General features: G+C 45.0%; 2 protein-coding genes across 2 annotated transcripts in view; one reads left to right on the top strand and one right to left on the bottom strand.

Moving 5' to 3' along the window:
- Nucleotides 1–654: 654 nt before the first annotated feature.
- Nucleotides 655–21,396, bottom strand: LOC115100949 (calpain-1 catalytic subunit-like). Its single transcript, XM_029620068.1, has 21 exons — nucleotides 21,163–21,396; nucleotides 20,163–20,232; nucleotides 18,261–18,379; nucleotides 17,988–18,121; nucleotides 16,674–16,842; nucleotides 13,449–13,532; nucleotides 12,666–12,751; nucleotides 12,240–12,314; nucleotides 9,688–9,848; nucleotides 9,150–9,307; nucleotides 8,804–8,815; nucleotides 7,963–8,171; nucleotides 7,762–7,804; nucleotides 7,213–7,275; nucleotides 5,966–6,023; nucleotides 4,424–4,488; nucleotides 3,895–3,960; nucleotides 2,960–3,038; nucleotides 2,013–2,129; nucleotides 1,242–1,300; nucleotides 655–1,035 (listed from the first exon to the last, which is right to left on the bottom strand). The coding sequence occupies exons 1-21, from the start codon at nucleotides 21,394–21,396 to the stop codon at nucleotides 1,009–1,011; spliced, it is 2,088 nt and encodes a 695-aa protein (XP_029475928.1). The 3' UTR covers nucleotides 655–1,008.
- Nucleotides 21,397–26,596: 5,200 nt separating this feature from the next.
- EHD2 (EH domain containing 2) overlaps nucleotides 26,597–27,626 on the top strand; it is a 35,180-nt gene continuing 34,150 nt past the window's right edge. The window contains exon 1 of the mRNA XM_029619995.1: nucleotides 26,597–27,430. Within this exon, the coding sequence (XP_029475855.1) occupies nucleotides 27,027–27,430 (404 nt within the window). The 5' untranslated portion in view covers nucleotides 26,597–27,026. The remainder of the gene's footprint in view (nucleotides 27,431–27,626) is intronic.

Raw genomic sequence — 27,626 nt, 5'->3', positions numbered from 1 at the left:
TGGGGACTCGCAACCCCAAATAATTGTCTCGGCATAGATTGCTTAGACCCTTAGAGGTCAACCTTGATGATATTTCATCTCACAATGGATCTTTGCCACCTGTATTAATCCTCAGACTTGGTCTACACAAAAGTTCTGACATGTTTGACAAAGCATTTTTTGTCAGAAGCAATGATAGTAACCCCAAATTACAAAATAATGGCTAGGTCTCTTCTCCCCTAATGAACAAGGACTGTTGTGTGACATGTCTGCTCCGGGCTGCCTTCAGGAAGGGCAAGGGGACAATTGCCTGGTGCCACAAGTGGCCCTTTTGGAAAAACTAGTGCCATCACTGAGGAAAAGCTTCAAGGTACAGGCATCCCCTACATTTTTTTTTTTTTTTACACTACCCCACTCTTCCACAGGGGCAACTGGAACTGCTACCCTATTATGTAGTGTCTCAGATAAATGTGATTCATTGTAATGGACCAGTTTCAAAGGAGCTTTCAGAATCACATTGGACCCATCTTCAGTGTCCAAGTAATTTGTGAGCTGCAGTTGCCTTTCATATCTTTTAAATATCTTTATTTATTTATTTATTTTATTTAAACATTTTTATATACCGGCATTAGTTGTGGACATCATGCTGGTTTACAGTAAACAGGTTATCTTTACTGTATATTTGATTGTTTGATATCTTTAGTTGATTGTTCTCTCTAATCCTCGGCCACCTTCTTTGCATGAAGTGGTTTCCTTAGTCCTACTGACTGCTACATGCTATTGCCCCCCTATGTCTGCCCACAATCCTGAAACCCTGATACCTCGGCAGAAACGCAATAAAAATCAGAAGCTAAATGCACAGTTGGTAGATAAATGGAATCATCATTCTTAAAAGGAAAAACTGCTTTACCAAGTCAGGAAAAAGTCCCTGATGTGTTCAGGGACCTGATTTTTATTTTTTAAGTTCAGATGAAACACCGGTGCTCTGTTCTTAGGTGACCACCATGTTTCGGGAGCTACCTCTGCCCATTAGCTGAAGGCTGCCAGTTGCATCCACTGGAACAGAAGCAAGAGAGAAACCATTTTACATCTCATCCTGACTCATATTTGTCAAAAGAAGAGCACAAAATAAGGACCTGGGATCAGTATGACTTTGGCCAATGCAATTCACTGGTGGCTGTTGCGATCAGCACAGTGCAGACCAGCTTCAAGTGGTAAGGAAGATTTGGGATGGGGAAAGAAATGTATAGAGCTGTGCTCACCTTGTGATAGGTCAGGCCTATCACTCCACTGCCGCTTCTGTCCAAGGTTTTACACTTTCCTATAAAAACAGGATGACGTTTTGTGTGTTAAAAGTCAACACGTCTCTTGAGAAGAACATAGTGTGGTCGATCTGGGAGTTTATGCACGTGCCACCAAGAGACAAATCAGCTGCTACCAGCCAACACAGTTTCTAGATTTTAGAAGGGGAAAGAAAGTGGAGGAGACTTAGCACCTCATTTGAGTTCCAGTTGACTTCGGATCATAAAGGATAGGCTGAGCCTGTCCTGTTTTGCCCCAGGGCACAGTAGGAGTTTGTCCTGACTTCAGGGTTGCCAACAACTATCACTCAAAACAGAAAAGATGTCCCTAACATAAAATAACTTCAGAAATATTAATAATTTTATGTCAGTAAAAATGTCATGAGCGAAAGGCTTGTGTCTTCAGTGCCATGGACTCAGACGTTGTGAGGCTGCTCTATTTATAGGTTGATGACTACAGCTTGGAGCATAATCTGCTGAATTCCCTATGCCAGGGTTTGGCTTTGCAGAGAATGGCGACAGTAAAAACGTCTGTAAATGAAAAGTTAAGTCTGCCAGGTTTTTTTTACTGGCACCCTATAAGTAATTCCCCACCCCACACACACCCACCCCCATCACCACTTTCATAAGTTGGCAACCTTGCCTGATTTCTCTCCCCCTCTTAAAACTGGCAGAGCTCAGCCTATGTGATCCTGGATACAGGAGGAGGAGGACAACCCAATGCCCGCTTACTGAAAATGTTTTCCAACCAGGCCAAGCAGGACAGGAACCGGTCAAAGGCAACCTGCTGCCACCTGTCACCATATTTGCGGATGATCTGCTTCATCAGCTTGTTGTTCAAGTGGAATCCTGTGGATGAGAAAATAACCATGGTTTCCAATTTCATGGCGCGGCACGGTGGTAGCCACGAGCTGGGCTTCGGAAGGCTAGGCTAGCCCCCTGGCTTCCCATAATCACAGCAGACACGAGGGGGGGGGGGGGGGGGGAGGGAACCCTCTTGCAGGCAGGAGACGAAAGCCCCAGGACATGAGTGTTTCCACTCCAGCACAAGCCTCAGATCAGCTCCCATCTGGAAATAATCAGAATTCTTCCATACTCTCTGCATTTTTTGGACCTGCTTCCATTTATTTGCAGTTGGGCAGTGTTTTTCAGGTGCGGGGAATTGCTTTTTTAAAAAAAACCACCTTTCTTTTTGTTGAAAGATTTTCATATATACACATTCTTTAACATACATGAAAGAAACACCAATTCCAATTAGGGAAGGAAAAGTATTAAACACTGGAAATGAATCATGTCTTTGGGCTCCAGCCCCGCAGTAGGGAAGGATGTCACAGACGGGGACTAACAGCGCCTTAAACTCAACTATTGCCAGAGCAACAGAGTAGCCATAAACAATCAAAACAAGAAGAAGTCGCTACTGCAAGGTCTTCCAGGATATTTTTTTCATGCAGGAAAAACACTTAGGATGTTCCTTAAATTCCCATGTAAATGAGTAGTTAATCACTTACATGGCAATTGAAGGAAAGAAAGTAGCTCCCAACACTGATAGTTGTTCTTTAAACTCCCAGAATGACATTATTGCTTAAAGTTTATGAAAAGTCTGTTTATCCACATTTGATGTCCTTGAGATAGAAAAATCAAACTGCTTTGCACATTACCCACCTCCCCCCTGCCTTTACCTGCCCCCTCCAAAGCAAGTCGCAGTTCATAAGTGCTCATCGTTCCATTCCTGTCCTGGTCATACGTGATGAAAATGTGCTGCAAAGGAAGATGGCGATATTGGAAAAAACAGGAATTATTAGGAAAGGAATGGAGAGTAAAAACAGCTATGATAATGCCTCTGTATCAGTCCATGGTGTGACCGCACCTAGAGCATGGACAGTTCTTAACCAGGTAGACTTGGGGAAGCCACTGCTTATCCCTGGGTATAAACAGCATGGAATCTACTATTCTGGATCCTGCCAGGTACTTGTGGCCTGAACTGGTCACTGTTGAAAACAGGATTCTGGACTTGATGGACCCTTGATCTGACCCAGTATGGCAGTTCTTACAGTATTTCAGGGCATATACGGTAGATGGTTGGATAGACTGGAGTCACAAGATTGTGCATTTAAACTGCAGCTACTGAAACAACTGAGGAAAAGGTTCGGGTGCTCGGGTTGGTTGTTTTGGGGCGTTTTGAGCTGTGTCTCAGCACCTAACACAAAGTAACGTTCTGTAACTCACACTCTGTTATGAGCAGCTTTCTTGCCTAGAGCAAACTGCATCCACATGTATTACAAAGAATTGTGCAGCTTGAAGGTGGGATGCCTTGTGGCAGAGGTCTGCAAGTCATATGAGAGCCCCGGGGCTTCATCTAAGGAATTCTTTTGCACACCCATAGCAAACATTTATTAAAACTAGATTGGTCCTGGAAAAAAACTGAATTGGTTGTGGGCCACAATCCCTGTTATTGGACCATCAGAAATACCCATAGATGACAAAGTACCTGAGTTTTCTAGACCTTCCTTCAGATGTGATTATAATCCTATGTGTTGCACCTAATATGTATCTCTGATCTCAAAGACCATCTCTCCTCTTCCCAGCCAAGAGCCTCCCTTTCTTCAGAACGTACCTCCCAGAGTTTAATCTTGTTCCATAGCTTCTTAAATGTTTCCAGGTCTAGCTTCCCATTCCTGCTCTGTTGATTTTCAGTATGGAAGGAAAACAGAATCTCGAGTGCTAGACAGTGAGAAAGTCATGAGCTTATGGTTTAGCAAAGACCTTGGTGGGATTCCGGACACCTGGGGGCAGCGTCTCCACACACACACAGGTCGCACGTGGAGTTCTAAATATTTAAGTCAGGCACAGAAGTTGCAAACAATTTGTGCACTGAAGAAAGGCAAAAACATTCATCGTGGAAACCTGTAGCAATCCATGACCCCCTCCCCTCCCCCCAATCAACCTGTCCCTCCCAGGCATATTACTCTACAGGTAACAGTGACCCAGATCCCATCCAACTTATCCCTCCCAGGCATGTTAACCTGCCGGATACAATAACTGAGGCCTCATCCAGCCTCTCCCTTCCAGGCATGATTGTCCCCAGAAGTTATGTATTGAGTCCCTGGTTACAGCGGCCATCTCATTCCCTTTCACAAGGATACATCCATGACACAGACCATTTCCTGGCAGGAATCCAAAGAGAAGCCATCTGATTTCATAAACACATCTGCAACCACAGAGGATTGACACAGGATAACAAGGCGATGTGTGAACATTTCATAATACCTGGTTTCCTTCTTTGATAACAGACATTTGCACAGGATTATAACATTTGTTACATGAAATTCTGTGTAATAAGCACATATTTAGATATTAGAAAGGAAATGAAGCAAGAAATGGAATCAATTGGTGACCACAGGCATTTATGGGCAGATGGCTTTTAAAATGCTCAGCTTCAACCAATGTCAGCGCAGCTTTAAAAATGCATGATGACATCACAATGTGCTCTGATCTGTTTTCCTATAGCAGCAGTTTTCAATCTGGTCCTCGCGTACCTCTTGCTCAGTCTAGTTTTCAGGATTACATAGTAACGCACCAGATGGCAAAAAACATAACCAGTCCATCTAGTCTGCCCACTTATCTCAGTCCACACGATTAAGGATATATCCCAGTTGCCAACCACAGAGTGTGACCACTTGTAGGATATCACTCCCTATCCAGGACAGTTTTTGTTGTCTTCCTCCTTGGCATTTCATTTTCTTGGGTAGATGAGCATGCACAATCCCCTATCTAGTGAACACCAAATATCCCACTCTACTCATGCAAAGCTACAAAGCTGTTGGCCAAAAAATCCAGTCTCCTAAGTTCACCGCATAGTCTGCCAGACACAGGGTCAGTTTTGGTGGGGAGGAGCAATTGCCTGGGGTCCAGCACCACAAAGGGACCCCCTTAGCCAAGCTGAAGGATGTTACTGAGGCAGAGCTTCAGGGCATTGAGCGTTGGCCAGTATCCCTCCTTGGTTTCTGCCTTGGACCCCAGTGTGTCTAACATAAGCCATGGCCAGACAAACCAATCTATGTGACTGGGGCTTCTAGTTATTAATCCACTCGCAGTCTGCCAGACAGACCCTGCTGCCAGTTTAATTCTACAATTGTAGCCTATATCTACCAGGAATGCGCGTTCATTTCATCCGTTTCGGCTGTATGCACACACCTCGCCGACTTGATAGTTCACGTGAAAAAAATTAATAGTATGCACATAACTCATTAAAAATACACGCATGCTATCTGTTTTTCACATGTGCTATAAAGCTGGTGAAGTTTGCCCATAACAGATGAAATGAATGCACATTCCTAATACCTACATCCCAAGCTCATCTCCCTAAAACAATTTAGATACCTTCCAGTTTACCCATTTTCTTCGTCTCCACTCTTTCACGACAAAAGTGCATGGTGGGTGGCATGAGAGAGGCCCAAATGCTGAACCCTTGCTGCATATTGGCCTTTACTGGTCCTGAACCTGTTTAGTGCAACCATTCTCCTTGTGCTCCGTCAACACCAGCAAGTTGATGGGTAGGGTTTGACACACAGAACTTGCTTGTGATTTCCTGTGATTCCCATTCCTTGATCCATGCACATGAATTAATTCTATTTCTTCATAAACTTGGTCCCTTCCCCTATGTTTATACAAAATGGGACACTCACATTTTGACATCGTTTTGTTCATGATCTTCTGGAGCTCAAGGGGACTGAGCTGCATGTCCTACAAAGAGAAGAGCAGGCTTGAAATATGGCAAATATATTTACTCGACCCAGCTCTTCATCCAGCCTCACATGTTTATCCTGACTCTGAAGCAGCATAGAAATGTAGAAATGACGGCAGAGATGGACCAAATGATGCACCGAGTCTGCCCCGCAAGCATATGCCAGTATCTGCTGCACTGTGCAGGTTACCCCCATGCTTATCAGTTTCCCAGACCATAAAACTCAGGGTCTTTGGATGCTGTCTGAATCCAATCTTCCCTTAACTGTTGCCGTGGAAGCAGAGAACAATGATGGAGCCGTGTCAAAATTACCAGGCTTAATAATTAAAGGTAGTAAAAACCACATCAGCAAGTTACCCTGATGTTTATTTGTTTCCCAGACCATAAAAAGCAGGGCCCTTGTCGGTTGCTATCTGAATCCAATTCCCCTTTTCTCACTGCCATTGAAGAAAGAGCAATGATGGAGTTGTATTAACAGTATCAAGGCTTATTGGTTAAAGGTAGTAACAGCCACACCAGCCAGTTACCCCCATGTGTTCTTTTCCTCATTCCCATCCTCTAGCCTTTAGGGATCCAAAGTGTTTATCCCATGGCCCTTTGAATTCCTTCACTGTTTTTGTCTTCACCACCTCCTCCGGAAGGGCATTCCAGGCATTCACCACCCTCTCTGTGAAGAAATATTTCCTGAGTCATTCTCCCCAGAGTTTCATTTCATGACCCCTAGTTCTATTGATTTCTTTCCAACGGAAATGGTTTGATGGTTGTGCATCATTAAAACCTTTCAGATATATGAAGGTCTGTATCCTATCTCCCCTGCACCTTCTCTCTTCCAGGGTATATCTATTCAGATCCTTTAGCCTCTCCTTATAAGTCTTCCAATGCTGACCCCTCACCAATTTGGTCACCTGTCTCTGGACCTCTTCCATCCTGTCTCTATCCTTTCTGAGGTACGGGCTCCAGAACTGAACGCAGTACTCCAGGTGAGGCCTCACCAAGGACCTGTACAAGGGCATCACCACCTCCTTTTTCTTACTGGTTATTCCTCTCTCTATGCTGCCCAGCATTCTTCTGGCTTTAGCTATTGCCTTGTCCTAAGGTTTATCAAGGTCGCCAGAGCCGCAGTGCTTGGAACAACAGTAACCAGGTATTCCCATTACTTTGCCAAGGTCTGATGCAAGATTTGCTCACCTCTCCCATGGCCCTTGTCAAAATCAGCTCAAACTCCTTGTCTATTTCCACACTGGGTGCTTCCTGGTGAAAAAAAAATAGGAGGCATTATGTGTTCCTTAGCAGGCAAGGGGGCAGGAAGAAAGACCTGGTAACAGCCTCGCTCTGACTTCAGATTCTGCTAGTAGTACCTACTTCTGGAGGGAAGGGAGTAACTATTTGCTACCATGACTGTGGTAATATTACTCTCTCAAACTCTGAACAGGGTCCAACAAGGTGACAACATATAATGAAAGACCAGTAATAATGTTTGTAGCCCCAAATGAACTTAGAGTTCTGGTTAAAATCTGAAATCACCAAGGATAAATCTGCCACATGTGCAAGGCTGGAATGTGAGGAAAGAGCAAGGTTGTCTTCAAGTGACCCCAGCCTGCTGTTACTGAGTAGGACGCCTTCTAAGTGAATAGGAAATAGAGTCCCAGTGAGATGTGGCAGGTTTTCTCAAGCTAAGAAGAAGCACTGCTCAATGGGGCCACCAAAAGACCATGTACCTTTCCCAGAAATTTGTACCTGGAAAGCAATGGCCTCAGCACTGATTTCATCATCGACTTCCCTGAAAGTAGAGAGCAGAAACATTTCAGCTTCACTCACCACCATCTTCCCAATGTCACCAATAATCCAATTCTCTCTCTCTCTCTCCCCTTATCACCTTGACCTGCTTCGAATGAGACACTACCGGAAACAGGATGGCCTTTGGGTGGCCCAACTCACATGAAGGTTTGCTGCTTCTCTGTAAAGATCCGCAGGGTAAACTTGGATTCCTGCATGGGGCTGAAGGTGGTGGGAACAATCAGGTACTGGCCGGGTTCCAGTTCGTACCGGGCTGTGATGTTCCTCAGGGATACATATTGAGAGTTTTTCACTTGCTTGAGAAAGGGGACTTGCGCCTTCCGCTGGGATGTGAACTTTGTGTCCGCAAACTGTGGAGAGATCAGTGGTATACCATTCAAAGGTGCCTAAAGGACGTGGCCATGAACAGGCTGCTGTAGCACTTGGGATATTCCACCTCAAAGTCTGCCAGCACCAATGTCCTGCACCATGTGGGACTGGTCATTGTTTGCCATTGATAACCATTACCCTGTGATACCTGAAAGGTGCTATAGCACAGTACATATATATATATAGTGTGCAGAAATTCTATACTGTACACAGTATGGCACCAAGCCCCTCAATTGGCTACAAGTGATGGGACTGTCTCAGCCAGTTATAGGTCTCATTGTGCAGAGACATTTGCAAGGAGAGTTAATCTGTCCTGGGGCAGCATCCAGGACTGTCCCTCAGCTACCATTCCAGCTACAGCATGAGGTAGGGAGGAGACTAAAGTCAAGCCACTTGTGAAGGAGGAGCATGGGAGGTATCACAGGGGAGGCTGAGTGCCACTCAGCCACCCGAGTACAATCAGAATTGGAAAAGTGTGAGTCATTAACACTTATGCGAGGCGACTCAAAGTCACCAAAATGACAGAATTTTCACATCAACCTGAGGCTATAAAATGATACCATAAGCAAAGGGACTCCAGGATCACATCCCACCACCTTGATAAGAAGCGTACCTCCCTGTGGACCTGCAAGAGAAAAGAGGAGCCCGGTAAGTGCGACATACGCTCAGTCTATGAGATGTTCTAGCTGGTGCGAAGACACTCAGTTTGTGATAAGAGGTTCCTCTGCTGCAGCCAGAGCTACAGACAAGGGGGTTTGGTCAGAACACCAGAAATGGATCCCCAGTCTTCCAAAGAAAAGCTGGAACCTAGCACACATAACCTGGGATGAAACCTGTGCTCCCTGAACCACTTTCCGATGGGACATCTTCTGCAGGACACAGGGAGGACGGGCGTAAGGTAGGCACGGGCTTTTGTCACCTTTATAGAGTGCAAAATAGAACAATAACTTTCCCACTACCTTGAAGATTTCAAAGCCAATGGCGAGGAAATCCCTGCCCAAGCTTTTCTCCTGACGACGGTTTCTCTGCATTAGCGACACCAGCAGGGTGCAGCTCTCCTTATCGTCATCTTTCTCCTGTAGCATCACTTGGAACTGCGGGTTAGTCCAGAAAGTTCCTGAGGGTGGGGGTCATAAACAGAAATAGGTAAGTGACTGAATTACGCATTCAAGAAAGGCCTCAGTTGGCCTGTAGTTCTGCCCTAATGATCCCAGGGATTGTAAGGTAAAGGGTTAGGCTGCCAAAAAAAATAGTTTTGTTTGTTTGTTTTTTTTATTTGGGATCTTATTATTATTTGGACTTCCAAAAGGCTTCCAGATGTGGATACCTCTGTACTCCCAAAGTGTACAACAGTGAGTGTGTGACAGACAGAACTACTCATTCCTGGTCGTAGCAGGCACTGCAGTGGGAGTGAGGGCGGACAGAAAGTTCTGGGCACGCTTTCATCTCTCCCCACCTCCCCCATTAGCCCTGCACTGCATTCTGAGACTTTTCTACCTATGTTGTTGAGGCAGCCCCCAGCATTGAAACCTCTGACCCAGGCCCCCTGATAGGAGCTGGTAGTCCATCTCTCCACTCTGTCGTCTTGCAGCGAGTCGGGGGTCAGGTTACAGATCTCCAGCATGTCAAAGAACCTCAAGAAGTCATCCAACTGCATCCTGCAACAGACCGAAGAGCAATGTGTAAGCAGGCAGTGTGGGGCCATGGCAAATGCCCATAATAAATAGGGATGTGCGTTTGTTTTGGACAAATTAGGAAATTTCGGAAAAATTACGTTTGTTTTTCAGGTTAATGCGCACTAATGGGAGTTAGTGCACGCTAACGTTTAAAAGTTAGCGCACACTGACCCGAAATTTCGGGTTCCCCCTCCAAAATATATATATATATTTATATATATATATATATATATATTTAATATATATATATATAATATATATATATATATATAATACCACTAATTCTGTATACAATTCCATGTATATAATACCACTAATACTGTAAAATGTTGTAACTTCTTGTTTAATACCCCTGCGGCTTGTTCTTTATCCCTCTATGCTTCTCTCTCGTTCGCCCCTCCCAAGTTCCATTGCCCTGTTATAATGTAATTTCCTGCTCTGCTGTTAATATGTGAACCGGTGTGATGTCCCCACTAACGCCGGTATATAAAAGTTTTAAATAAATAAATTTAAAAAGCCCAACCCGCAGGAAAACGCACATCTCTGATAATAATTAGGGTTTCCAACTCACCCTTAAGACAACTGAGCAGACTGATCCAGCCCTGGTTTTGGCCCATTGCATGCAGGGAGTTGTAGTTATGATTGTCTCATTGATGTCTCTTAAAACTATCAGAACTACATTTCCATGCATGCAATGGGGGCAAAACTAAGACTGGATCAGCATACAAGGGTGCTTTAAGAGGGTTTTCTATGAAGCTAAACTAGTTTGATGGCAATGAAGAAATAGAAAGATGATAACAGCATAATCACAGCACAATGAGATTGATCAGACTTGTAGAAATAGTCAAGGCTGCTGAAATGCTAAAGGCTAACCAGTATCTAAAAGGTCAGCACTGAGTTTTGCTTCTGCCTTCTAGCCTCAATTTACAAGAAATTATATGATTTACAAATAATCCAGCCTTATTAACATACATAAGATAACATTATAATTTCAATCAGTTGGAAAATGTTAAACAAACAAACTAACCCATTAGGTAAAAACTTAGGAAGACTAAATGAGCCTTACAGCCCTCATTTACTGTCATGTACTGTTTCTCTGCATTTGGATGGAATCTCCTCTGATATTTCTAGCACCTGGCAATTCATCTAACTTTTCAGGATTTCCAGCAAAATCCTAGGAATCTCCTCTCACTGCCCAACCCCCACTACCACCAGCTTACGCTCAGGCCGATGCAGAAAAATGCATGCAGCTGAATGCATCTTTTTGCCTGCACTTCAATTCACATTTTCTGTGCCCAAGACTTGCTGCCACTGCCAATGCAGCAAGGAGTTTCCTAGATGGGAGTACTACTTAGTGCCCATGTAAATGAGGGCATTAAGCCACACTCCCCAAAGCAGAGAGGTATATGGTCGTGTTAAGCTTCCAGTGCTACTGCGTTGGCATTTCAAACACCACCCCCCCCCCCCCCCCCAAAAGTAAAAAAAAGAGAGAAAAAAGTCAGGAACACTTCAGCCAGATAAGTACATACTAATCCGTCTAAGTGTTGCCAGTGCCACTTAAATACTCTCCTCCATATTGGGTGCTTTCTTGAGTTAAAATGTGCATTCAGCCTGCGCCGAACATACATTTTAAGGTCAATATGCTTTTTTTTTTAAACTCCCGATGCCTTAGCATAGCATTAGCTTGCTGCATTAGGAGTTTACAAAATGTTTCATCTGAGCATTGAAACTGTGCAATGAAATCCAGCACACAGTGTTTTACTGCCCAGGTTTCTGCATGGGCCTGTTTGACAGCCCTTGAAGACCCTGCCTCAGCTGTGCACCCTTCATGAGCTGTCTAGTATCTTAGAAACATTAACCCCTTCACTGCCTGGGCTACTGCAAACAGTATCCACTTAGAGAACACATCCTTTAAATGACAAATCAGATCTGTCCTGACAGCACTTAAATGGTACCAAGAACTTAAAACCTGGCTTAAAAATGTTCCACTTGTGGAACATTGGTACCTAAAAAGGGGTGACAGCTGGCTCATTTCACTGCTTTATCTTGGCTTCGCCCCAGCCTTCTTTTTTCTGAGCCCGGCAGTTTCCTCCTGTGCTTTTGTACTTCCAGCTGAATCAGAACCGAACCTGAGATCCAGCACAATGAGCCTTCATTCGTAGCTACTTGGAGAGTTTTCCCCTATTCTTATTTTCTCTCCCAAGTCCCAATTCACTTAGCCCAATCATTGCAGCAATAATCCTTGGCCAGCGGCCTCGAGCCACAGTTCCCTTAGGATTACAGTAATATGGACCCCAAGTGTGGCCACTAGGTGTCGCCCTTGATTGACGGTTGTGACTCCCTCCTCCCAGGAGCTGCCTACTGTCCTCTTACCAGAATTCTCCATCTTCTGCCCTGACGTGCAGCCTTTCCCGGAGCAAGGGGTCCAGATTTGACCACAAGGGGGAGCTACAAGCAAAGGTATATCGTGAGCAGCTGGCAAAAGATGCGCTCCCCTGATGACAGCACAGGTCAGAGAACTGAAATCATGAGTATAAAGCACAAAACGCTGGAAACCGACTCCACTGCTGTGCATACTGTCTCTACACAGCACACTCACCAGCCATTCAGTAGACTTAGTAGCCACCACCCTCGCTAATTGCTCCAGCACACTTGCTAATTACACCACCATATTCGCTAGCCATTGCAGCACACTCTCTAACCCCACACTCACTACTCACTCCAGCACACTTGCTGGTCACACTAGCACATGTGCTGGGGCCTGTAAAGTACATGGGCTAGTTATTGCGGCACACTCACTAGTCACTCCAGCGGCCTTTCCATTCCACCAGGCCCCAAGGGTTCCTCAGTCGCAGTAACTGCACATTCCTGCCTCCCAACAAAACCTACAGAGAAAAGAACAGGAACCGCTGAGAAAGAGGGTAACCTTAGTGCTATACTCCTAGCCAGTTCATTCATCCCCAGCGGAGGTCCAGAGGACTTTAGAGAGGTGGAACTGCTGGACAGTGGGGAGGGGCCATGCATTCCAGATGTGCTGACTGTTTCTCTAGACCAAAAGAAGGGGAAAGAATTAAGTAACTTTATTATTCCCCAATCAAATTTGTGTAACTGTAAAAGAAGGAACAGGTGTATAATGTGATTTCTCCCCAAATCCCAGAGAAATATGTGCAAAGCAAGGATTCGAATTCATCAAAGTCCTGACTCTGATGATCCTTTATTTTGCTACAGGAAAGAACTCGCTCCTTTGGCCTGACCAACAGGTAAGCGTCTGCTTAAAGAATTTACTGTTCCTGGAATCGGATAGGGACAGTGGCATCAAGACTTCAACTTGTGCTCAGCCTTTGCCAACTTCCTGACAGGATGAGGGACTTGTTAGCCTGACCCCTGGTGCGGCCAGCCCAGGGATAAATGATCTTACAGCCTCGGCTTGTGTTAGGGACCAGCCCCCTTTCCCTGCTCACTGATTACCTCACGGATGCAAGAGAAACAGAGGGGACGGGAAGCAGTGGTTCTTAGTGAGGGTGGGGGAGACAGCTGTGGATTAGCAAAAGGGTATTATCTCCCCCAGCAGCACCCGCTCACCTGAGACACTCCCGTCACGGAGTAAGCGTGACCTCTTATTAGCCCCTCCGGGGTCTGGCTCTCCATCTCTTCCTTCATGGAAATCTGCAGGAGGGAGAACAGAAACTTGAGCACAAGTCCATGAGAGCGAACAGGAATCGGGGAGCACCAGCTGGCTCCACACAAATCCAGGAATGGAAGGAAGAGTGGCCTAGGGGTTAGTGCAAAGGGAAGCCAGTCTTTGTGACCTTGGGCAAGTCCAGTTATCTCCCATTGCCTCAAGCACCCACTTATTGTAAGCTCTTTGAGGCAGGGACGTATGTAGCGCTGCGCAATGGGTATAAGTATTCAGGTGCAATATGTCCAGTAGCACTATAAAAATGCTAAGCATTATAATCCAGTCATATTTCCATCCCCATTGCATGCGGTCAGGTCTGGATTTAGGACTTTGGTTCCCAATACTACCCTCTGGGTGAATCGGAGGGTGCAGGGCATTTTTCCCCTGGGGTCACTTCGCCCAGGTCCTTTTCCCATGGCCTCCTCCTAGGCCCGAGGCGGGCCTAGGAGGAGGCCATGGGAAAAGGACCATCTCTCCTCTGCCCTGTGGCAGCGATAGAAAGGAAAAAGTATCAGCAGTTTTGTGGTAACTACTGAAAGCAGCTCGATGCTGTACCTAACTAGCCCAGTACCCTAAGAGCTACGCATTGTATTTACCTTGACTGTAACTCTCCGTTTGAAAACCTGCACCAGATGTGTGTTTATTTATTTATTTAAAAATTGTTTATATACCGCCTTTACAAAAGTAAACTTGATTAAAACGGTTTACAAAATAACGTACATAATGTAAACTAATAAAATACATAAAATTGAAATGAAATTAAACAGAATAAAATATCAAACTTTAAAAATAAAATATGACCTCTGCGTGGAAATGTGAACCTGTTTGCAGTTCCGCACAGGAATTACAAATCCTTGCAAGTAGCAGGCAAAAAAAGAAGGTTTGGATCAGGCTGTCTTGCAAAATTGATGTTCGTTAGCCTCCTAACCCAACAGGAATCAAAGTGAGGAACTACATCTTATGCAGGGCCCTTCATTTTCAGTTTAAACCAGTTTTCACCCATAAATTCCCAGATTTTTCCAAATGTGACAATTGGTTTAAAGTGATTTTCACCCTAATTTTAGGCTGATTAAAGAGCAGCTCCAGAGCTGCAGATGCAGCATCTCAAGGCCTCCAGCAACTGCTGGAAGCCAGCGTGGGCCAAAACACCTGCAGTGTTTCCCCACCAGCGAAAGCCTCCGTCTCCACCGGTGCCGCTGATGTGCTGTTTCAGGTCCCGCCTCTAGTGCTCCCCATGCAGCATTTGGAGTGGGCCACGCCCACCAGAAGCACTTCCCAGCAGGCTCCCTGGCCCTGCACAAAAGCAGACGTGCAGAGGGTGAGAGGCTCAGTAAGCTGCTGCCCAGGGAGAGCGGAAGCCTGGAGCCACCACTAGTAAGGAGGAAGGTGGTTGCAATGGGAGGGCAGGGCAGGAGGGAGATTTTCATTGCGGATGAAGGGACAGGCTAGGCAGGGGATGGGGGTAGAGATATGGATGCTATTGAGTGGATGAGTGGAAGAATCTGCTTAATATTCTTTTTTTTTATTATTATTTAGATTTTTATATTCCGCTTTTCACACTTTTTCAGCTCTTCAAAGCGGATTACATTCAGGTACTGTAGGTATTTCCCTATCCCCAGAGGACTTACAATCTAAGTTTGTACCTGAGGCAATGGAGGGTAAAGAGACTTGCCCAAGGTCTTCTGGTTCATAGCCCTCTAACCCAGAGCTTTCCAAACTTTTCATGTTGGTGACACACTTTTTAGACAAACATAATTTCGGGACACAGTAATTCAGTCTACTAGTAAACCAGAGGTTAAAGGTTAAACGAACGAAACATATTTCGACAATTTATGTATGTTTCCTTAAATATATACATAAATAAAATGTTTCACAACACAACCTATCTCATGAAAACCTTAAATTTATATTAAAAATATATATTCCAAGATTCATGTTATTGTTATAATTTATGAGAAACAATAATAAAACAAATTGTCTGTTCCCCACACACTCATCTCTCTCCTCCCCCCAGCACATGTCTGGCCCCCACACACTCATATCTCTCCCCCTCAAGCACATGTCTGTCCCCCCAGCACATTTGCCCCCCACTCACTCATCTCTCTCCCCCCCAGCACATGTCTGGCCCCCACACTCATGTACCTTGTCTTTTTGATTGTTGCCAGTTAAGTGCTTCACTCCCTTCCATGATCACCAGACACTGCTGCTTGCAGTCAGTACTCCTCATGGCCAGGCCTCATCGGCAGCAGCAGCCAATGCAAGGATGGCTGGGCTCGTTCCACCCACCAAGCCCCCCAAAAAAACGCGATTGACAGCAAAAATCACCCAATAATAAGCAACCCATAAACTGAAAAAAAAAAGTGAATCTCTAGAAAAAAAAAAGCCCAAACTCACATCAGAGTTGACCGGGCTTGCGCGACACACCTGCACACTGCAGGCGACACACTAACGTGTCCCGACACACAGTTTGGAAAGCTCTGCTCTAACCACTAGGCTACTCCTCCACTCCTCTAACCACTAAGCTACTTCTGTCCACCAAAATAAACTGTAGTATTTACAGTCACATTTTTCCACTGATTTTCTCATGGTTTTAGTCTTGTCATAATAACCCCTGAAATTCCTTTAAAAATTAAAAAAAAAAAAAAAAATGAAGGTCCCTAATCTTCTGTAAATCTCTTGAAAAAGGTGGAGAAGCCCTAGAGAAGCCAGAGTTTGCCCTAGCACAGGCAAGTTCAGCCTTTGCCTTTATCCAGTGAAGGAGGGGAGATGCCTTGGGACAGAAAGGGAGAAGAAGAGGGGTGAGCTGTGCGGGTTTCCTCTATGGGTAAAGTCTTCAGAGATTATCTGTGGAGCAAACGGCATCAGGTTTTGGGAACCACATATCTGGTAAGCAGCGTCACAACCGTGCAAGTAAAAAAGTGGTTAAGGAGTCTACGATTCACCAAAGGGACTCGGAAACTGTCTTCTCACACCCCTCTCCACCCTCCACTGCCATCCTTAAGGAAAGGACCCACAGCATTCATTTTGGGTAACAAGGATCCAGGAGTTACAATTACTCAAAAGAAAATCTTTATATAGCTAACGTCCCTTCCAAGCTCCTCAGGCAACAAGACGTGAAATGAAATTACCTCGATAGAAGCTCCCATAAGGGACTTCTTCTGGACAGCTCTCTGAATGATACGAAAGAGGCCTGGATTAGGTACTTTGAGGTCAATATGCTCATCAATCCCCCCAGTGAAGTCCACAAATGCTTCATTCATGAACCCATCATTCAGGGCTTCATAGGAGCCATTCAACCTGGAAGAAGGGAAGCAAAAGCAATTTCTTGTCAGTGCATTCAGTTCAACCCAACCCAACCCAACCCAGCTCAAATCAACTCACTTGTATTTCCATTCCTTTGTTTGGTATTCAGTAGCAGAATTTAAGGAACAATGAAGTAAGCACCAACAGTTCCTAGCTACAAAGACAAGAAGGAAAGCCAGAGACCAACTGGGATCTAGGGCAGTGCAACAGGAAGTGGATGCCTGGAATGCCCTTCCAGAGGAGGTAGTGAAGACGAAAACAGTTAAGGAATTCAAAGAGGCATAGGGTTAAACACCGTGGATCCCTAAAGGCTGGAGGACAGAGCTGAAGAAAAGGGTGCATGGGGGTAATTTGCTGGTGCAGCAGTTGCTACCCTTAACAGAAGGCAGGGAGATTACTACCCTTAACCAATAAGCCTTGATGCTTTTTGATGCAACTGCAATATTGTTCTCTGCTTCAACAGTGGGGGGAAGGGGAATTGGATTCAGACACAACGAACATGGGCCTTGACTTTTATGGTCTGGGTTACTGATACACAGACAGAAGGGAAAAAAGCACAGGACTACTTGAATGGCCAAGTCCATAAGCAAAGCACGTCAAGCAGCACTGTCTGAATTTTCAAGAAGGCTCATCTCCCAGTAAAACTGTTGCTAGCAGAAATGTTTTGTGGGTTGAGGATAACTGCACGGCTTGGCAGTCACTGCCGTTAAGAGAAACATGGGGGTACCCTGCACAGAGTGGCAGTTACTACTTTAAGCTTGCTGGGCAGACTGGGCCATTTGGTCCTTTTCTGCCATCATTACTGTTACTATATATATATGTTATATGAAGCATTTGGGCAGACTAGATGGGCCCTACAGTCCTTATCTGTTGTCAGATTCATATCTCTGTGTGTTTAATTTTCATGTGTCTTGCTGATTTCAGAATCTGTTTTGTGTTAGAGTGGATACTGCCGCTCTTCTGATAAGCTTTTAATTAAGGTAAATTAAATGCAGAGAAAACACAGAGCATATCTAGTTATAACCCATGACTTTGTTTTTGAGAATAAAAAACACTTCCCTCCTTATAACACTCTGGGCGGTCTATATGAGTGGCAGAACACTGTGTTTCATTCACATGTAAAGAAAGGCCGGACTCACTTGGCATAAGCTTTCTCCAACAGCGCGGCCCAGAACTCGTTCCGCTGGGCTGAGTGCACGAAGAGTAATTTTCCGTCTTTCACTGGCAAATGGTCATCAATTACCACATCCACCCAAGTCCCATATTGCCAAAACTGGGAGAGGAGGGAAAGAGAGGGGCAAAAAAAAAAATGAATCACTAAATTGCTGTGTATCATTACTTTCACTGCTGTGGGGGAGGGCAAGGTCCGTTATTATTCCTGAACACTAGGCAACACTAGAAGGAAAGCTCACTTGGAAATGGAAGATGCCAGCATAATCCTGTTGAAAACTCTGGCCCGAGGGAACCACCCTGGCCATCAGCTGAGGGTACAGACTAAGCGAAGCAGTGGCGGCAAGGAACCAACAGTTACCTGGAAATAAATGGAGGAAGGAGGATGAGTCTTGCATCATCAAACCCATTGACACTATCATGACTTCTCACTACTGCCACCTGTAAATGTCTGATAAAAGTCAGGCCATGCCACCAATGTCATGTCAAGGGTAACTTCACTGCTCATGTCAGGTTGATGTTAATTCAATCACACAAAAAAAAGTTCCCTGTTATGAGGCAAAAACATGGCACTGCGATGACCCAAAAACATTGTGCAAATAAAAACATTTTTAAAGGTATAGATGGCTACTTCATATGTGGCCTCCTGTACCAACCATGGTTACGGTGCCATATTTCTAATCATCAAAGACACCTTCCCACCTTATTTTTCCTTTTGTACATAAAAGATTACCTATAAGAACAAACATTTTTTTGAAAAACTTTCAGTGAAAAATATGTAAAAAATGCTTGTGTACATCTCATCTTAATAGTTCATTTCTGTAATGCTATGAAAAACAGTGAAAAAAACAGTTGTAATCAATATCCCGACGTGGGCCGTTTTGATCAAAATCTTCTTCAAGGGTGATTACTCGTACTCTTCTTATGATGATGCTGAAGCACTTAATCGGCGGCAATAGCTCGGCAGCAAAAAACTGTTAATGAGTATATAGGGCATCTTTACTCTGCTGACCGCTGAATGGCTTAAATACCGGGTTCCATAAAGTTGAATGCTGGAATGAACCAATCGGAATGCGGAGCGATGCTACCATTCCGGCCAATCAAATTAAAGCAAAAGAGAATATCTAAGGAGGGATGGACCTCTCAGAGAGCTGAATTATTTTGACCATCAGAATAAATATTTAGTTTTCTAATTCAGCATTGTGATTAGTCCGTTCCTCCTTGGATGTTCTCTTTTGCTTTAATTTGATTGGCCAGAATGATAGCATAACTCCGCACTCCAATTGGTTCGTTCCAACGTTCAAATTTATGGAACCCGGTATTTAAGCCATTCAGCAGTCAGCAGAATAAGGATGCCCTATTTATTTATTTTTTTTATTCATTTAAAAAATTTTCTATACCGTCGTTAAGTTAAATACCATCACAACGGTTTACAGAAAGGCACGATAAAGAGAAATATGGGTGGTATAGATTACAAATTACTCATGTGCCATCATAGTACGGTAACAATGTAAAATAATAAACTAGGTGTGTAAATTAAACCTGATTGTTAGGAACAAATTAGGCAGTTTGATTTTAACATTAATATGCTATATACTCATTAACAGTTTTTTGCTGCCAAGCTATTGCCGCCGATTGAGTGCTTCAGCATCAGCATAAGAAGAGTACAAGTAATCGCCCTTGAAGAAGATTTGGATTGAAACGGGCCACGTTGGGATATTGATTACAACTGTTCTAAGTTGGAAAGATAAGTTCATAAACTGGAAATTTTTTTTGGCATTTTTCATAGCATTACAGAAATGAACTATTAAGATGAGATGTACACAAGCGGTTTTTACATATTTTTCACTAAAAGTTTTTTTTTTTTTTAATTTTTGTTATAATCTTTTATGTGCAAAATAAAAAATAAGGTGGGAAGGTGGCTTTGATGATTAGAAATTTGACACCGCAACCATGGTTGGTACAGGAGGCCACATATGAATGTCTTTTTTGTGTGAGTGATATTTAGCACATTCCTGATGAGGAGATTTTTTTGATTTGAATGCCGGTTCAATGGCAACGTCATGCCTCACCACCGGATGATTCATGTTCTCGGTCTCCTAGATCACCAGAAAGGCAGCAGTCGATATTGGAAACTTCATTACCTAACTGCCCCTGCTGGATATCTGTGCGGCTCATGTCCTTGCAGATAAACTGAGGGAAGTTGCAGATTTCCTGTAACAAAGGGGACAGGAGGACATTTTCAGTTTCTTTGTAACTCTTTGTGGGTGCAGGGGGGAGGTGGAAGTAAAACATTTTGAAAAATCATAAGCTCAGACTCAGATGAAAATCAGTGCACTGCCTATAGAAAGTAAAACTGCAAGGGCCATATCAGCCCTACCTTCCCCCTTAATAATTTGCACCGATAACAGCCTTATCTTAGCGAAACAAACAACATATCGTTTATTGCCCAATACTTCGTTTTTAAGCTGACTAATCTATAAAATACTGGATAAGTGGGCTGGTTAGGAGGTTCTTTGGCATCGTGTGGAAGATGCCTGGTTCAGTCCCGAGCCAGCTGTTTCTGGGTTGGCTGGGGCAGCGCGGAGGGAGAGGGAGTTTGTGCTCATCGTTCACGGGTGACACCTGGTGGTGGGATTTCCGGTTTGATGAGACAGAGTTCTGGAAGGATCCGCCTGCATGCTCCTTGGCTGAAGGGATCAGACTAGGTGTGTGGGGTGGTGAAGGAAATAGAATTAGAGGGGGAGGTTTCTGGCTTGTTGCAAGTAAAGGATCCCGGCCCAGGTTACGACTTAGCTGGAAGCCCATGGGAACAGGAGGAAACTGCTAGGTCAATAAAAAAAAAAAAAAAATTGAGCCACTGTTTATGAGCATTTTCTGCAAATCCATATTCCGGAGGAAACCTTGCAGAATATCCGGACGACCTTCACTAAAACGAGCTACACGAAAACCAGCAAGGTATTTGGGGAGAGCTCAGACCTTCAAAGCCTGTTTTATGTGAGGAAGAGCAAGCATGGCATATACAGCACTGCATGATGCTATTTCGGGGTAGAAACCCCCTCTCCCCCCACCATAAAAAGGAAAAGAAACAGAGTCTCCCATTCTTTGAGCTCTGGGTAATTACATGGGAGGTTGCACGCTTACCTGAGGCCTTTTCCATTCCACCCCCTGGGCTACTTCAGACCAGGAAGCCAACTCGCACCCCAGGGAGGCCGTGCCAGCTGGAAATGACTCGTCTCTGAAGAGCCACCCTTGCTGTAGACATTTCTGCTTGAGTTCCACATAGCGCTGGTTGAGGTATGGGATCACCTGGGTGCCCCTTACGGAGGTAAGGCTGGTGTCCCTCAGGAGCTGGATGGTGATCCCTGACTGAGCCATTCTGATCTGTGCTGATCCGCACATATGCCAGGTACCCACATCTCCAGGTGAGCTGGGAGGGGCTCAGGTGAGGGTAGCTCTGGGCAGTTCATTTGTTGCTATATCAGTTAATTTATAACTTCTATTTTATTAGTTCTTATCACGTTCTTACCGCATAGCTTAAGCTAATTCCTTTTTTAATGTCAAACGATTTTTATTGAATTTGAACAAGAAAAACAAGGCCGGTTTACAGTAACAATCACACATGGGAGCCCATTAATCCAGTATATATAGAGACATCATGTCCACCAGTGTTAGGGCGCATGAATTAGTCAACCAGTAAACTCTTGGGCATCAACGGCCAACCACCTCCAAGCTAATTCCTCTTTTAATGTGAGAGGATTGGGACGTGATCTTTCTGTTTACATTACCAGTATTTAAGATGCTTCTCTGCTCTTAATCATGATGCAGGAATAAGCTGATCAGATGCTAGTATCCCCCATGTATGAGAGGTGAGCGGTCCTTTTATTTTTATAAGAGTCTTGTACGCAAAGTCATGCACCTTTGGCCTTCTTTCAGACTGACTAACCATGTAACTCTGTCACAACATGAGAAATTAAAAAAGAACAGCAACTAGTCTCATATTTCCATAATAATATTCTTTTTTCTTTTTTTAGTAATTTCGTACAAAACCCTCTTACATTTATAAGCGTGATCTCATCCTCCTGCCATCTTTAAAATAAAAATCTCAGGTCCATTTTCAGCTGGTGTGTGGCTCTGCTAGTTAGCCGGACAAACTTATCTGGCTTAACTAGTGCAGCCGTGTCACTAAATACACCCTGTAATCTTAAGGTTTATCCAGCTAACTTTAGGACAGCTCTACAGGAAACTACAGATCGATGAGCCTGAAGTCAGTGCTGGGCAAAATGGTAGAAACTATTCTGAAGAACAAAATTACAAACATCTAGATAGACACAGGCTAATGGAGCAGAGCCAACTTGGATTTAGCAAAGGGAAGTCCTACCTTACCTAGAAACATAGAAATGACGGCAGAAAAGGACCATACGGTCCATCCAGTCTGCCCAGCAAGCTTATGACAGCATCAGAGTTATCAGGCTTATTGATTACGTTTGTAACAGCCGCATCAGCAAGTTACCCCCATTGCTATTTGTTTTCCCAGACCTTAACATTTAGTGACCTTGTTGGTTGCTGTCTGAATCTAATTCCTTTTTTCCCCCTGCCGTACAAGCAGAGAGCACTAATGGAGTTGCATCAACAGTGTAAAGACTTATGGGTTAAGGGTAGGAACCGCCGCACCAGCAAGTTACCCCCATGCGCTCTTTCTTCATTTCCACCCTCTCTAGCCTTTAGGGATCCGCAATTCAGGCATTGCATACAAATCTCCCTCATACATATTCATTGTGGATTTCCTGAAAACCTGACTGGTTGGGTGGTCCTCCAGGACAGGTTTGGGAACCACTGGTTTTCACAAAATCCTAGAGGAAAGCTCCATAAACTCTTGTTAGCCATGTAGACCTGGGAAAGCCCTGGCAAGGAGTAAGAAGGCTTGGATCTGTTCTTTGGGATCCTGCTGGGTACTTGTGAGCTGGATTGGCTTGATGGACCTTTGGTCTGACCCAATATGGCATTGCTTATGTAAGGTCCTTGTAGCCCCGTGCTCCTTCCGTTTGAACCCTGCAGACTAAAGTCCTCCCACCAGAAACTGGGTTACCCAAGGCTCTGCACCCAGGCCCTCCAGGAATCCTATGTCTTGCATCTGCAGTCTGTTGCCCAAATCCCTCCTCTTTTATTTATTTATTTTTTTTGTCTCCATTACTTCAGATTTAACCTAACCGAATAAAGCTGGTCTGCGTTCTTCCTTCTTATCAGGGATCCTGGGAAATAAGACCCCTGAGCATGACCGATGAATCAAGTATCTCTGATGGAGAAGAGAATTCTTTAATACCATAGAGTGATCTGTAAGATCAGATCCTGGACACAGGCCTTAGTCTGGTGCCTAGTGCAAACCCCAATCCTTGGCCAAAGATAAATCCCCAACATCTGCCAAAAGGAAAGAGGAAAGTTAGAGCCCTTTTCTGTGCCTTAGAAGGATAATTATCTGACTGCATCTTTGCCTTCCACAGCGAGATAACCAGGTTAATCTTTCACCAGGTCTCAGCTCTCACTGTGCACCTGGGACAATCCAGCCTGGCTGCGGTACAGTAAAAGGGTCTACAGCAGCTCCCACCACTGCTGTTGAGGAATAAGCTTTCATCGTTTCGCTGGAGAGTGATTGAACTCCCATACTAGACTGAAAGGATGCTGCTGCTTCTAGTCCAGGCTAGGATACCTTTCCTGATGCAATCTGCACTGCTAGAACGTGCATCCAGTGGACAAGCACAGTACTCAGGGACCTTCATTTTCAGTTTTTATTCTAGTCTTTCCAGGAATATATCCATGTTACAGCAAGAACAAAAATTATATCTACCCAGCAAAATTACAAGTCAGTATTTTGACACCGACCTCTTCCATTTTTGATCTGAAAACAGAGGTGCGGGCACAGGCAGTACAGAATATGGTCTGTCATGATAGCGTACATCTTCTTTAGAGAGGTCTATGCTGGTAGTTTGCATCACTCTATGTGTAAAAATGCCACATCTCTCCATCTTATGCAGGCCCCAAACTTCAAATGTGCACAATAAAAGGAAAACAACAGAATAATCACAAGGAACTAAGCTGTAGGAGCAACACATGGTGCCTTTGCCAGAGACATCCAAGCTTGCATGATTTCTCGCCTGGATTATTTCAACTTGCTTGACAAAGGATTCCAAAAAAAACCTTAAATCAACGCTTATAACTCATTCAGAATGCTGCAGCCTGAATGTTTGTAAAAATGAGTAAATTCAAAAGGATCACGCCTAGCCTAAAATCTCTACCCTGGGCTCCCAGTACTAGGGATGTGCATTCATTTAAAACAAAAGCATTAAATACAACAAATGAGGTCATTTTCATTTTGTTTCAAATGAAATGAACCAAAAATGGCCTCCTTTGTATTTGTTGCATTTTTTAAAAACTGTGCCTCCCGTGGCCCTGGAAACGTCTTCCCACTCTGTAAAAAGTGAATTCTGGGCCCCTTTGATCCCTACTCCTGGCCCACAAAACTAATCTAGCCCAGGACTGGAACCTTTCCAGGCCCCTCTGCCCCCATTTAAATCTTTCAGGGCCGGGGAGCTCCTACCCCTGCCCCCACTTACCCCCTTCATGGGTCCTGGCAAGTCCTAAAGCGAGGAGCGAAGCCCACTCACTCCCATTTGGGTCTAAGAACTTTAAAGATGTCGATCTAACTGGAGGACGGTGCCAAAGTGATGTCACTTTGGCAGCTTCCTCCAGTGCAGGCCCAAGCACCAGGTTTACGTCTTGCAGGGTGGGAAGGGGTTTGCAGGGCCATGGAAGGCCCATATTTGGTTTCAATCAGTTCGATTTTTCTTCCACTTCAGCAAACAAACCAAAAAAACCCCATTAAAAGAAAAAAAATGAAATCAATCCTTCTTCTCCCCTGTCCCCCAAATGAAAAAATACCAAACCAAAACAAACATTTTGAGGCTGCACATCCCTAGCTAGTACTGTATCGAGCCAAATCCTGGCATGGGCCCTCAAAGAACGTGCACCTCTCTACCTTGTTGCTTGGAAGGGTTACGGACCTGAGAAAAATTTGTGGGAGCTGGCTTCTAATCTACTCGCCCCCTAATTGCTCCGTGAATTTCATCTCCAATACCCAACAAAACCAGGCACAGGAAATTGGGGAGGAGACTTTGGAGAGGGGATGCTGTTAGAATTCAGCTGCCTTCCCAGATTCCTCAGCTTTGGACACTCACTGCATGGTAGGGAGCCGCTATTGCACACTCTTATGCATGTGTTACTAGGACCTAGTGAAGAGATGCATAGGGTGAGCGTGCGCATCTGTGCGCACAATTCTGTGCACTCTGGCGGAAGTAGTCGCCCCAAAGATGATGTCACACATTCAAGACTTCTTAGCCTGCCTGGAGCTAGACTCCTTGCCTTGGTAATAGGTTCCTTGGCCTGAACCTGGTTCCTACCTTGCTAGCTGTGCACCTGGTTCTGGATGCTGTTCCTACCTGCTCGCTGCCTGTCTTGACCTTGGACCATTCTGGATTCTGCTTGCCCACTGCCTGCCTGGACCCTGAAATGCCTCCTGGCTTCTGCCTGTGCCTGATTGTGCCTTAGGATCTGCTAAGTCCTCCTGACCATCCACATCAAGGGCTCAATCTGAGGGAACAATAGTTGGTATAAGTGAAATCTCCCCAGTTCCCTCTGTGGTCAGGCTCATCAGTGGTGCTTCTTGCTGCCTCACCACACAGGGGTCCACATCACCGCCTGTAGTTTGAAAGAGCTTCCGGAGCGGCCGGAGGGCTGCCCCACTAACACTGGGCTAAGGTTGGAAGTCTATATGCTCAATCACATGGAACAACAGAGGCCCAAAAAGGGGAGAAGACCAAGCCAAACCTGCATAGAGCAGTAGCATGGCTTCCTCAAGCTCTCCCCCCCCCCCCCAAAAAAAAAAAAAAAAAAAAAGAGGAAGCAAGGTCAACCAAGATGAAAGGTCAACAAGACTTTGATATATTATTAGATATAGAGAGAGAGCAATTTACTAGCATGAGCTGCAGGCTGACTTGGCTTCCCTTCCCAGCTGAGGAGAAGATATTTCCTTACATAGTTAAAACTAGAAGATATCCTTAGCTAGAATAGACTAGACGGGGGCAATTGAACAGATTGGATGCACCAAATGGTGTATATTAGCTGTCATCTACTTCTGCTTCAACGGCAAGGAGTTACAGGGAATTGGATTCAGACAGTAACCAACGAGGGCACTGACTTTTACGGTTTGGGAAACTGATAAGCATGGGGGTATCCTGCACGGCACAGTGGATACTACCATAAGCTTGCTGGGCAGCCTGGATGAACCATTTGGTTCTTTTCTGCCGTCATTTCTCTGTTTCTATGTTGAGTTTGGACAATACTTTTTATGAGCACTAGATGGGGCTAGTGATTAGATTTTAAATGAAACATTCTTTTGGATGGGGGAATCAATTTTTTATGCTTTTTTTTTTTTTTTCTTGGCGTGTCTTCCTTGGGAGCTCCGGGCAGCCCCTTTCCCTTCCTACTTTTAATTTATGTTAATGTGTTCAGCAGGGATGGCTCTGTAGCCCTCTCACCTCTCCGGTGCCAGACGAAGCTCTCTCTGCACAGACAGGAGGAGGCTTGTAGGAGGTTTACTGCAAACCAAGAAATTGTTTGTTTTTTTTCTTTTAATTGCAAGCTCCTATTTGAGAAGCAGACTTGTCTCCCTTCAGAGCCCCAGCCCAGCTGTGCAGCAGCTGGAAACATTTTTTTCCCTCTTTCCCAGCGTGGCTGTTTTTCACTCCCCCCACCCCCAAAACCTTTTTGAGAGTTTTACAGTGAGCGTTAAGGATTATTAGCCTTGTGCTCCCTCCCCTGCCTCTGGTGTTGATCCAGAAGTTTCTTGGGTGCAGAGAGGTGGGTTGTTGGGGAGGGAGGGGGGCATCTTGATTTTTATTTTATTTTTTTTTTTGCCACGTTGGGGAGCTCTCCGGAGGCAATAAGGCGCCACCATGTTCAGCTGGATGGGGAAGAACGAGAAGAACAAGAGGAGCCCCGAGGTGATCCACACTGTGACGGAGGGCCTGAAGGACCTGTACAAGAAGAAGCTCCTGCCCGTGGAGGAGTTCTACCGCTTCCATGACTTCCACTCACCAGCGCTGGAGGACGCCGACTTCGACAACAAGCCCATGGTGCTGGTGGTGGGCCAGTACTCCACGGGCAAGACCACCTTCATCAAGTACCTGCTGGAGCAGGACATCCCGGGCAGCCGCATCGGGCCGGAGCCCACCACCGACTCCTTCATCGCCGTCATGCATGGGGAGACGGAGGGCATCATCCCGGGCAACGCGCTCATCGTGGACCCCAAGAAGCCCTTCCGGAAACTCAACCCCTTCGGCAACACCTTCCTGAACCGGTAGGTTCCCCCGCCTCGCCTCCCCTCTCCCGTGATAGCCAGAAGAATAAGAATTCACCTCTTTCCCGCCTTTCATCCACACACAAGTCTACAGGGTGCAATACAGCTTAAGGTGCATGTAGTCACCCCTGGGGCGAGATATTCCAGAAACTGGGATGGGTGGGGAGGAATTACACGATCATCGCCCGTTTACAGT

Source organism: Rhinatrema bivittatum, chromosome 11, assembly GCF_901001135.1.
Source record: "Rhinatrema bivittatum chromosome 11, aRhiBiv1.1, whole genome shotgun sequence".
Taxonomy (NCBI): domain Eukaryota; kingdom Metazoa; phylum Chordata; class Amphibia; order Gymnophiona; family Rhinatrematidae; genus Rhinatrema; species Rhinatrema bivittatum.
The sequence above is the reverse complement of the archived record's forward strand: the minus strand, read 5'-3'. Positions and strand labels throughout refer to the sequence as shown.

Coding starts and splice junctions, on each gene's coding strand:
- LOC115100949 (XM_029620068.1), bottom strand. CDS start 21,396: ATGGCTCAGTCAGGGATCACCATCCAGCTCCTGAGGGACACCAGCCTT. Junction 16,843..17,987: donor TTGGAGAAAGCTTATGCCAA/GTGAGTCCGGCC, acceptor CCCTTCTTCCAG/GTTGAATGGCTCCTATGAAG. Junction 4,489..5,965: donor GAACAAAACGATGTCAAAAT/GTGAGTGTCCCA, acceptor CTGTGGTTGCAG/ATGTGTTTATGAAATCAGAT.